We start from the raw sequence: 12,876 nt of genomic DNA on the forward strand, positions 1-12,876 counted from the left end.
AACTTACGAAACTTTTCTATGAAATATAAATACATATATTCTTTTGTTTTCGAACAAAAAATAAATATATTTGGCCTCTCAGAATTTAAACAATATGATATTCAAATTTCGTTAAACAATTTGAGCAATTGTATGTATGTATGTATGTAGTTCAGGTAAGGTTATTTGTTTTTGCCCACACAATAGAGTTTGGCAATGTTGGAAGGACTTTAAAAATAGATTTTTCTGATTTTTATCAAGAAATTTTCTAGGGTTTTATATGAAAACAAAATCTACATATCAATGAGTAGTAAACAAGTAAGCAACACCACGAGATTCGCGGAACGGTCTAAGTTTTTTTTTTGCGGGGGAACTCTTGGCGCGGCTCCACCACGCAGCATCCACGACAACGACCACCGACGCAATAAGCCAACACCGTTGGAAATAAAGTGCAACGAAAATAGAAAATTTAGAGACGACGAACCCGCCACCAGAGCATCCCGAACCTAATTCGGCTCAATAACAAACCGAGCGTCCCGGTGGCGGGTCGCATACACCCGACCACCCCATACTCTCACGATGGTTGTAAACGGTTGATACAGTGCATTCGATACATCATACTTGTGTGAATAAACGCTGTTGCTGTTCTAGTTATTGTTCGATTTGTTATTGTTGTTGTTGTGGTGCATTGGGAGCGACTCTCTTGAAAAGGGAATCTCAGATACAATGGGGATGATCACGCGTGTGCGTGGCAGGGTGCGCAGCGATTCTCTATCCAAGTTGGATCCGAGGGTCAAGGAAGAGAAGATTGCCAAAACTGGTAAAATTCGCCGAATTAAACACGAATGTTTCATTTTTAATAATTCAAACAATATGAAATAGTTTTTATAATACATATGAATTATAGTTTGAGGGTAAGAAAAGGGGTAGATGACTATATAACAGGGTTTTTAGTTTAAGTAAGGACTAAAAGTATTCAATTGGTCTGAATTAGTTGGATATTTATTTTTGATTCTCAATATGAAATAAAATTATTATGAGGGGGATTTCATAATAATTAAACTACTGATTATTCGATCATTTTTATGAATGGAATATATATTTTTTTGAAATAAAGTGTGCAATGATTAACTAACTAACCTGTTATAATACTAAAATGTAATTCAATTTTAAATATTAAAATTCAAAGAGAATAGTGATAATTCAGTGGGGAATATTTATAAAAATTTTAATAAAAAATAACAGTTTTATTAAAACTTTTCAATTATTATTATTTTACATTTGTATTGACTAAACCTTATAATTTGTGTGTTATTAAATCGTTATAAAACCCAATTTAGATCAAAATAAGTTCAACATGATCAAAATCATATTATTTCGTTGAATTCAATATTAATATTTATTAATACTCATTTTATTATTTATTTTCGAACATTTACCATACGATTATTATTTTAAAACACATTTAAACACATTAAATAGTTTTAATTAATCAAATTGATGAAATAGACATGCTCGAGAAACGCGCGCTTTAGTTCATACACGCGGCTGAAAAACGGTCCCGTCTATGGAAACAATTTGACATTATGAATTTCATCGTTCTCTTCAGCAGAATTTTTTCAATACAGTTTGATATTTTTTCACGTCAACGTTGACTTCAGATCTTTGACTCGGTTTTTGCAAATCTATTTTTGTTTTCATACTCGATTTTGTGCCACATAAGTCGAACGGAAGAAATCCACACGCGCGTTTGTCAACGTCAAATGTCAAACGATCGAAAGCGTGCACGCTATTATGACTCAAATGCACAATGATTTATGGTCGCTTTCCGCTTGCAAGCATATGACTGTACCGAACCGAAGTGACTCAGTGCATTTTCCGCATGTGGAAATCCATAAAGGAAATTTCTGGATTCATCAAATTAAATGCGATTTTTGATTGAAAGTTGTATTATTTACGCATAATTTTTAATATTTATGTTTCGAATGCTCGGTTTTTTGGCTTGATACACACAAAACGATTCTAATTTCGTGTTGTTTGCTGTAAATAAAACGTCACGAAATATTTTCGCGAGTTCGGGATGAATGATATACATGTAAACATAGCGTAAGTAGGTTGAGGCGATTTGCGCAGTTTTTCGGTATTTTTAACGCGTCTGCTGCATTAAAAACTTTCAGCTGAAGACTGCAATGACTAATTTGCAGTTTCTCAGACCGACGCAATACAACTGCGTCCAACAAACAAGATTAAAATGCGCCTTCGAAAAATATCATCAATATGTTTACACATAATGTTGTTGTTTTCAGATGTTGACTGATACTTTTGCGTTTGATTTTTCAGTGTGCTTGCTGTCGATTGTGCTACTTTTGCCCTACTGTGGTCGTGGTCCAGCTCCATTACTCTTAGGAGGATGGTTAGCTGCCTATTCCTGTCTAGTTATACCGATTCTCATATCAGCCAACTACAAATATCCAGTCAAAGTATACAGTAGAATTTTGAACCATGCCAAAGGTAAATGATTTAGACCAGCAAAATTTTTACACATTGATTGATGAAAACATTAAAAATATTTCGTTAACGAGAGAAAGACAATATGTAAATAGAATGTTTTCTATTAGTTTTTGAATCTAATATTGATTATTACTACGTACTGACTGTGTATACATTCTATGATGTATTATTCCAGAGGATTCCTTTACAAAGATATTCATTTTCAGAGCAATAAATATTAAGGTTTGAGCTTAATTATACATTGAAAATGATTTGAAATCAATGATTTAATCTATTCAAATCCATGTACACGAGTACACGAACTTGTAAAGGTGATTTGAATTTAGTTCCTATTCACTCTCTAAATACATTATATCTGCGTTCAGAGGAAAAATAGTGTTCTTTTGACATTTAGATTTAATGCATAGTATTTTTATATGTATCATGTGTTAAGAGATTTATTTCGCCGATCGCGCTAAATACTAGTTCAGTGGGCCAAAATTATTTTCAGATTGTATGACCTGGTACATTTTATAATTTGATAGAAGATTTTCAAAGTGAAGTAACTCACCGATGGATGGTAACACCGCCGAGATACAAAGTCGTACTGACCGTCCTGGAAATTGTTCGTCCTTAAATACTTAAAGTTTACCATAATTTATTCCTTGCGAATGGTCCATGAATATGTACTTGAGAGTAAAAAAAATATATGAGATTAAATTTTTCATTATCGTCGTGCTGAAAAAGTATTGATGGATATATTTGACAAGCGATGAGGGAACGCACTGTAAGATTCAAAGTATATTTAGATTTTTCATTTTAATTTTTTAATGTAAGAGCATCACCCGAAATGTATTTTACACACATAAAAATGCTTACAAGAGTGAAAAGGGATAGAAAGAGGAAAACTTGGGTGAAAAGTGAATATAGTGGATCAACTAAAAGTGCAAAGAATGAGTTGAACGAAAGTTGGATAAATTAAATACTAGTTGTATAATACCTGAAAAATATATAAAATATCTAGAAAAAAATAAGTAGGATGAAAGTTTTTGTCTTAATTAAAGCCAAAAATGCACAATGAAGCGACATGGCGCTACGTGACACGACAGGAAACGATGAACGAGTTTCCTGTTGCGTCGCTTCACTATGTATGTATATAAGTCATATAGATTTATTATTAGATCATAAGTAAGTACATACATATGTGGTCTATATTTGCTCACGAGCACAAATATTAAACTTTTTTACATCCATTTTTTTATCGTCATAATTTTACTAAATCTGAGAAACCCCCAATTGTTTGGCTTTAAAAAAAGCAAACATATGAATGGATATATTATAGTTTTTGCAGCATTTTTATTATATAAGTTGGCGAATATCAAGCCGCTGAATAGCTTGAGATTAGCAAGAGAGATTGGAAAGAAGGTGCCAATTTACAGGAACCGTTTCAATGAAAATCTAAAAATTTGGCAAACTCTGAAAGGAAACGATCGACCTGGAGTCACAAACCAAAATCTGGTCAACAGCTACTAGTGCGAATCAAACTCTGCGCGAAACCATAATATGCTAACCACCAGTCCACGCTGTTGGTTCTACATATGAATGTACATATATGTAGATCCAACATTGTATATGTACACATATATTATGTTTATAATTATCTATAGGTAAAATATCAAAGCGACCTGAAGAATGGAAGTGGTTCAAAATCAGATCAAAAATATTTGACGAGCAGGAATTTCACGGCACTAACAGAATGAAGCTAATAAAAAGCTTGTAAAAATGGCAAACGTCGGAAATATACATAAATATTTAACTCTTTTTCAATTTTTGGCGATAATAGCGTCAGGATTTCCCAATGTTTTAAATTTATTATTTTCCATGCGCTGTTTTTACTTTCATTCTTCCGATTCGTCCCTGCAATAATTTCAGCAGTCAATTTCGTTTTGCCATCAGACAATTCTCACACTGCGAAAGAAGCGTCTCGAGATAAAATAAATAATAATTGTGTACCGTTCGTATTAAGATTGACCTGTCATTTTTGATGAAAAATCGCTCAAGCGTAACGTTAGAAAAAACAAGGCGTTCCAAGGACTCGGTCGGTTAATTTTTAATTGTTTTTCAAATTACTTTTTTCAGTCTAATTTTTGATTTTCTACGTTTTCAGTTCTTTCCAGAAGGATGTATAGACCAGTCCTGGCTTTCCTTTCGTGGGTATATACACCTCTAAATCGCTGCGAGACCGTCTTCATACAAATGACTAACCTTTCCACCATGGCTAATCAGGTAAGATCTATTTATGTTCGTAAATTTAGCCGTTTGCAATTTTGATTAATATCTGAATTAAGGTGGTGTAAATCAAACATTATATCTAAATATAGTTAGTAACGACCAGATCTATTCCTACTTATACATAGATGAAAACATATCGTAACCAAGCTATTAACTGATTTACATATGTACATATAACAAATGCGCTTATGTGAATAGTGACAAAATTATACATAAGCTGACCTACAAACTATATATGTGTATGTACATCACTGGTGGCCAAGCGGGCTTTTTTTGGGTGAAGTACATTTTTCCAGTATTATTCTATAAATGCAGTTGACATGGGTTTTCAATATACAACAGAATATGTATTTTATTCAAATAAATAAACAAGTACTGGTATTGTAATAAAATAAATCAATTACAACGTAAATATCTTCGTGTTAAATATTTGAGACAAGATCCGTCGTTTTCTTTTTATCTTTGTCGGGGAGGTTTATACCTACAGGTCTGTTACTGAGAGTTGGCGCGCTCTCGTACTCACACAGAAGCGCGCGAAAAGGACAAAGCATCTTTTTTATTATTGAATGCAATGTGACAGCATGCTATACACCTATTAACCGACACTACACAAGCGCATTTGTTCGCGCCAAATCTAGGTAACATACCTATACTTAAAGTAGGCTACTTTTGTATTTACGCTTGCACTTACTTTTAACGACGGTAATTGGATTATTAGACACATTACGATCGCCCAAAAGACATTTTTTTTCATGAAAATCGCTAATACGGAATATTTGGCACTGAGTTCTCGTTAGTATGATAGTTATCTTTTATTTTATTTAAATAGGCACACATACAGAATAAAATATAAAAAGAAAGTTGTATAATGAGACAAAAAATAATAATAAACATAAATAAAAATATAATATTCCATTTACAGTGAGCACCACATGGTAATTAGTATGATGGACTATCGTTAGTATGATGGACTTTTCGGCTGCCAGATGTTTCGTTATAGATTTTATAGTGACTTTTGGGCGAGCGCTTTGTGATCAATAATAACCGAACCTTAACGACATCGGTCCATCTGTCCGTAATAAACATTATTTCCTCTTTTTAACTATTCGGCTCCTTTGGGAGTATTATTTTTAAATAAAATGAGCATCCCTGCTGGCAGCTAAATAATGTCTTGCTTAGAGAAATAAAGTATTTAGTAAGCAGGTATTTCATACAAAAATAGTATTAATGAACAGGCATATCAGGTACAAATATACCATAGTATTCATTGCAGTCATTTCCTTTCAAAAGATGCGAGAACAATATCAATTTCTTAATTGGTATTCGTCCTTTATTATTTGAAAAAAAGTTTCACGCTCAAAATATACATAAACTACGCCAAAATAAGCCCCCGTGGCCACCACTGATGTACCTACATACATGCAATACGACCAACTCAGTGGCGCTGTTTTTTAATACGTCACTCCACTAAAAATTCTAAGGGCGGTTTCAGACTAGCGTTTTTTTCTGCGCGTATACGGTCGTTTCTGCATACGCGCTTACACGCGCGCAACTTTTCGCGCTTCAAAAAACCGGACGCGCGTACACGGGCTTATTCCGGCGTTTTCGCTCGAACCGGTAGTGGTGATTTAGTATCAACATGGATAATACGAGCTTATAAGCGCGTCTACGCTCGTATGAGTTGCGCGTATGGAAAACGACGCGCCTATACGCGCCTACATGCACTTCAAAAAACGAGATTATACGCGCGTATAAAACGCTAGTCTGAAACCGCCCTTAGAGTAAGTTCAATTCCCTCAGCTATAAACGTAACATGTCTACAATCACCTGGTAATTTTAGTATAATTTGCCATGTGTTTTTTAGTTCGAGTTTGAGAAGTAGACTTGTCTTAGTATTCAATGTCACTATCGTGACTGCCTCGAGTATATTGATTGCCTTGGAACTTATATGATATATCGTCTTGGAACTTATGAGTTCTTAATGCTTTATGTTTATACAATTTCAGTTGGTGTTCTTTATAATGTGTGATCGAGTGCTAGTAGGTCCTTGGGGACCTCAACAGCGGGTCACGTGCCTCTACTCCCTCATGTTCTACAACGTGATCGCTTATTGCGTGTCATACATCAAAGAGCTCATAGAAAAGGAAAACTGGTCTCCGTATGTCAACATGACCCACCATTCCGACCTGAAGCACTTGGCGATGTCGACCACCAAGATCGTCCTTGAGTGGACGAAAGCTGTCACCTTCATCATCACAGTTATATTCATGCTACTAGTGTTCGGACTGGAACAAGGACTAGAGCAGTATCAGCCCACTTCGTTGTACCAAATAGTGACCTGGAGCTACTACATGGCCACCGAGAAAGTCTTTGTGGAAATATTCCCAACGTTCCTCAGCCTGTTCCATTTGGAAGTGTTCGAATCCTTGGAGTCCTTGTACGTGCCCGTCTTGCTGAAGGCATTTACAGTTACACTATCGATGATTTTCGTATTTCCGTTAGCGTTTTACTCCCAATATAAGTTGGCACTGCTCGTTTTCTACGTGAACATTCTCCTGAGGGGGAAAGATGCTTGGAAGAACTCTTGGAAGCAGCTGCGTACTGAGTGTGCCGTTTTGGAGCAGTTCAGACGCGCTTGTACAGATGAGATCAACAGTTTGGAGGACGTATGTGCCGTTTGTCTCAGCGTGATGAAATCTGCGAGGGTGACTCCATGTCAGCACTTCTTCCACGGCGATTGTCTCAGGCAGTGTCTCAAAGCCTCCAACAAGTGTCCTATTTGCGTGCGTCAGTTCAAGTTCGATTAGATTCAACGAAACGCATGGTGCTTTTCTTCTTCGAATTGGTGATGTTTGAAGCTTTCAATGTTAAACTGCTATCGTTGGCTTTTTTGGAAGCATTCTATGTATGCAGTAGACGGCTAGATGGCGAATGGTGGGTTTTGTGAAACTGTGATTGAGGTGATATTACGCGTAGACGAGCAGAAAATCAGTATTTTATACGTTTTAATTTTAATATTATAAGAATAGACGATTTGGAGGTCAATTTACCATTCAAGTGTCTTCCATGTTAGCTTTCAAATGTTTGCTTGTGGTGTTTACCACCCAGCGGCGAGGATTTGAAACCTTAAAACAATGAAGATTTGTCAGAGATCTGATATTTCTTTACAGCTCGTTCGTGGGATCTCGAGTTTTTTTTTCTTATTTTGAGTATTTGAGTTTTTTAATCTTGAGTTTCAGGGGTGTATAATGTAGACTCCATGTACACATGTGCGTGGTGGTAATGCAAATTAACTGCGCAAATTCTGCCCTGGCTAATTGATAAAAAAACAGCTCAAGTTGTCGCGAACGAGCTCTATCAAAATTTTATATGTATGTTCTTTGGTGATGTGGCTCATTTAAGCTACACTCGCCCTATCCTATGTGTCAATTTGAATGTATTTATGTAAGTGTAATCGTTTATTTAATTTAAAAACGAATTTAGTATTATTAATTTATATTTTAAGGTATTTTTGTACGTGATAAAAATAAAAATGAACTTTTTACAATTTATGCATTTTTTATTATATGATATCACTTGAATATTGTAACGTAGAGATTAGGTGAGTGGCGCTCGTGGACCGATGGTTTAATAGCGCAGATCACCTGATCTCTCGTTCCCGCCAAAATGGCCTCTACGTATGAATGAGCCGTATGCAACGGCCAATGGGATCGTCTGACTCATCGACCAATAGGTGTTGAGCCCAAATGTGTATAAATATAGGCCCTCAAAAATTGGAAACCATTCCAACCTGGAGCGCCGACGAGAGCAGACGAATAAACGACTTCTACAACGCTCCTGCAGCTTTCTCTCCGATCCTGGAAGCCCCCTCTTCACGTCCACGCAACAATATATTGAAAAAATAAAGATTATTTATTGCAATTAGCCAGAACTGTGGAGTCAGATCAAAATTTACCGACTATAACTTGAAGGATTTTAGTAAGATGGACTTTTCTTACCAACGTATAAAATTATTTTCTGATTTTCAAAACATAAAAAATTAAAGGAATTGAAAAATTCACTAAAAATTTACATGTAACCCAATTTATCGAAATATTGATATTGAAATAGGCATTAATAAAAAGTAAGTACATTCATTGTATATACATATACATATGTGTATGAAATTCATAATAAATAAATAAAAAAACAATTTAATAAAAAAATGAGAGTAAAAATAGTATGATACGGAGGAAACATCGGTTTTGGCAAGAATACAATACATAATATGTGCTCTTCAACCATTTTATCTACCTATATATGTATATAATGTAATTTAAATTATTATGAATTTATAATGAAAATATTAAATGTCAATTTTTTAGTCGATTTACTTCAATACAATTAGAGACTCTAGTTGACGCATATTGTAATACTATAAATTAAAAGAAATAATAAAAATGAGTCGGGGCCGGTTGATTTTTTACGACTCCGAATCCACAGCCTTGTAATTAGCAACATTACCAATTTAGTTACTAAAATATTAAATGAAAATGTTCACATAAGAATATTATTTTTGGAAAATAATTAGGCTGCCAAAAAGCCGGAAATATATGTACATATATGAAAAGCATTTAAGATAGACTCAGATTTACAACTTTCGATAGTTGAGGCAATTCAGTGTTTTATTAGTATTCGATAAACGTTTGATAGTCAATTATTGTTTTAAAAATAGATTCCCACGCATTCTATGTACATATGTAGCTACGAGAAATATGACTAAGTAGGTATATACGTTAATTTCAATTAATGGTAAATTCATATACAGTAAACTCTCGATTATCCGGTTTGCAGATTATCCGTGCTTGAAAAATATAATTTTTTTTTCTTAGATGATTATGAGACGCACCGATTGATTGTGACCGTAAACACGCGTGTTATTGAAACAAATGATGTCACGTAGAAATGTTTTTCGTTTCCTTTTTAAATGTCTTTTACTATTGCGTTAATTCTTTCAGTCGCTTTTGATCAGCGAAAAAGTAACAAGTGCTTGTATTCAGAGCAGACTTTTTCGTAACATACGTATGTTTAATTATTTTAAATTGCTGATGATTACTGCATCGAATTTCGAGAAAATTTGCAATCCGATCAAATCTATAATGCAGAAGTGCTTGCCGACAAAAACGCTGGCTTCAATGAGAGAAAAGTCCGCCCTTGGACATAAATCGTCCAAAGAAAGCATAACTGTCATGTGTTGCGGAAACGCATCAGGAACTCCTCAAAATTCAAGTGAACTGAAATGAAAAATCTTCCTGTCAATTCCTATTATAGTCAGAAAGGGGCATGGATGGACAGGTAGATTTTTGAAGATTGGTTCAAAAAGAAATGGGTTCCAGAGGTGCAAGATTTTTAAAAGAATAAGGGATTGCCATATAAAGCAGTATTGCTATTAGATAATGCTCCTTCTTATCCGAACGAAAGCATATTGAAAACAAACGATGAACTTATGGTTACAAAATTTTTGCTCCCTAAGGGCCGGGCCGCACCGTGCAACTTTGTCGGCCGACTTGTTGCGCGACACGAAAAAATGTATGGAAATTTTTATTTTTTCATTTTATTTTTTATTTTTTCATTTTTCAATTAATCATGCACATTCACCTTACAGATCGCTCCAAAGCAGCAAATGTGCCAACAGATTAAGAATCGATACATCATACAATACATATATTATTATAAATTCAAACAACATACAAACAAATCGAAATAACATCTGACATCTATGGCCAGACACTAATATAAACGTCGTAAACAAATACGAATTATAACATTATTATTTTCTGTAACAATACGAAATATTTACATATATTTCAACAATCATCCATAGAGACATCTATCTAGCGAAACCTAAGAGATAATAATATCTCTAGGTTTTTCGCAATAGAAAATTGGATAAGAAAGCCAATTTTACAGGAATCGTTTCAAATCAGAAAAATTGACAAATTCCGATATGAAACGACCGACCTCGACAAACCAAGGTCTGGCCAGCAACGAGACTCCAGTTGGAAGCGAAATAGGCACCTCTAGCACGAGAGAATACAACACTTACCACTAGACCACGCCGCTGGTTAAAGGAAATATGTGTAACAAACAAGTTGACGAGTGTGGCATGTCGCATCTACCTGCATGCATTGGTCTGGTCGCCCTCAACCAAGTTGTTTGCGAGTTGAGCGGTGCGCCCCGGCCCTAATATGACATCTTTGATTCCGGTCTCCGTGATTTGACAGAATGTTAAATTACATAAAACGCAAATATCAGAATGCAAAGATCGAAAATCGAAAGATCTTAAGTCGAAAGATCAAAAAAAAAATGGTGCATGGTAAACGGTACGTACTCACTTAATTTGCGCGAGCAGGATACAACAGGAACAAGAGGAACATGCTTTTCCTCCCGTGTTAATGTGCGCGCGCAGAATACGGGAGGAAAAGCATGTTCCTCTTGTTCCTGTTGTATCCTGCTCGCGCAAATTAAGTGAGTATGTACCGTTTACCATGCACCATTTTTTTTTTGATCTTTCGACTTAAGATCTTTCGATTTTCGATCTTTGCCTTCCGATATTTGCGTTTTCTGTAATTTAACATTCTGTCAAGTCACGTAGACCCCTTTGATTCAGCCCATGGACCAAGGTGTATCATCAATGAAACATCTTTATCGTCAGTCTTCTGAAAACTCTTGTTGAGGAAGTTGACAACCTGATCAATTTCTGGAAAAAAATTACGATATTGAATGCTATACACGGAATAACACGATCTTGGTCAAAAGTGAAGACTTGAAAACAGATTTTATTTATTTATTTAAAAGTTTTGGACCATTGTAGCATTACAGGAAGAACTTAATGCGCCACAATGGCCTAGATAATAAAACAAGAGAGGGAGAAAAACAAAAAATAAATAGATAGAACAAAAAGAAAAAGCAAAAATAAGATTAAAAAATAAAAATAACAAAAAAAGAAAAGATGAAACGGATAGGGAGCGTACTTTTTCCAGGAATCGGGCGTTTTGGGTCTTTTTACAAAGCTAGAGTGCAAAAAAAAATGGTTCGGCGAACCTTTAACAAAGCACGGCCAACAATTAACAATGAACAACACGCTTCCGTTCCGCTCACTAGGCATGACATCACCTAATCCCCTAAAGGTCCAACCGCACTAGGCAGCACTGCACAGCAGTGACACTGCGCGTCAAAACTGCCTTTTGTACCAACTCTGATGTGCTGCGCTGCAGTGCAGCGTCGCCTAATGCGGTCCTAAGGTAAAACTGTGCGACAAAACAAGGAAAATTCCCACACTACGCCACTAGTATGTAAGTAGATATGAGCCGCTATATGTATTTGAAAGTGATGGAAGTCTAATTTTCAATTCCAAAAACACTTAACACAAAAACAGTTTGACTTAATTCACAAATTGCTATGCGAAAGTTGGCCAATTTATGATTGTTTTTATACAAAACCTTTTTTAAAAAAAAAGCTTTTAATCGACATTTTGAAGTTGTTGCAACTTCTCTTGGTCTAAATCGATCTGTTTAAGATGGTTCGGTGATTACTCACTAAAAAGTCACTAAAATCTCTATAACGCAACATCTGGCAGCCGAAAAGTCCATCATACTAACGATAACTATCATAGTAACGAGAACTTGAGTGCTAAATATTGTGTATTCGCGATTTTCATGGCAAAAATTGTCTTTGAGACCACCCCAATGTGACGAATAGTCCAAATACCGTTTAAGATGCATAGTATTTCATCAAATGACATCAATGTTCCTGAGCTGGCCAAATCTAGGGGGGGGGGGGGCGGAGGGGGCAAATGCCCAAATGATGACCCAGCATTGTGGACACTACTGTACTCAATAATGTCACAGGAATTCATTTATTTATTTATTTATTTATTTAATAGTTTTGGACCATTGTGGCATTACAGGAAGAACCTAATGCCCCACAATGGCCTACATTTGAAAAAGATATAAAAACATGATATAAAAACAAGTAAACTGTAAATAAAGGAAAAAAGCAAAATCAGAAAACATGGTTAAATAAAATAATAAAAAAAAGTAACAAAAGGAAAATAATACATCATTCAGAGAGAAA

At 35.2% G+C, this 12,876-nt stretch overlaps 1 protein-coding gene across 1 annotated transcript; it reads left to right on the top strand.

The window, feature by feature from the left end:
* Window positions 1–240: 240 nt before the first annotated feature.
* LOC143921004 (uncharacterized) lies at window positions 241–8,926 on the top strand. The gene is made up of 4 exons (XM_077444083.1): window positions 241–799; window positions 2,320–2,490; window positions 4,637–4,755; window positions 6,768–8,926. The coding sequence occupies exons 1-4, from the start codon at window positions 706–708 to the stop codon at window positions 7,566–7,568; spliced, it is 1,185 nt and encodes a 394-aa protein (XP_077300209.1). The 5' UTR covers window positions 241–705; the 3' UTR covers window positions 7,569–8,926.
* The last annotated feature ends 3,950 nt before the right edge of the window (window positions 8,927–12,876 follow it).

This window comes from Arctopsyche grandis, chromosome 13 (assembly GCF_051622035.1).
Source record: "Arctopsyche grandis isolate Sample6627 chromosome 13, ASM5162203v2, whole genome shotgun sequence".
In the NCBI taxonomy this organism is placed as follows: domain Eukaryota; kingdom Metazoa; phylum Arthropoda; class Insecta; order Trichoptera; family Hydropsychidae; genus Arctopsyche; species Arctopsyche grandis.

What these genes read in the sequence shown, in the direction of transcription:
- LOC143921004 (XM_077444083.1), top strand. Translation starts at nt 706, where the DNA reads ATGGGGATGATCACGCGTGTGCGTGGCAGGGTGCGCAGCGATTCTCTA. An exon ending in AGAGAAGATTGCCAAAACTG is followed by an intron (nt 800 to 2,319) that starts GTAAAATTCGCC and finishes TTGATTTTTCAG; the next exon opens with TGTGCTTGCTGTCGATTGTG. An exon ending in AATTTTGAACCATGCCAAAG is followed by an intron (nt 2,491 to 4,636) that starts GTAAATGATTTA and finishes CTACGTTTTCAG; the next exon opens with TTCTTTCCAGAAGGATGTAT.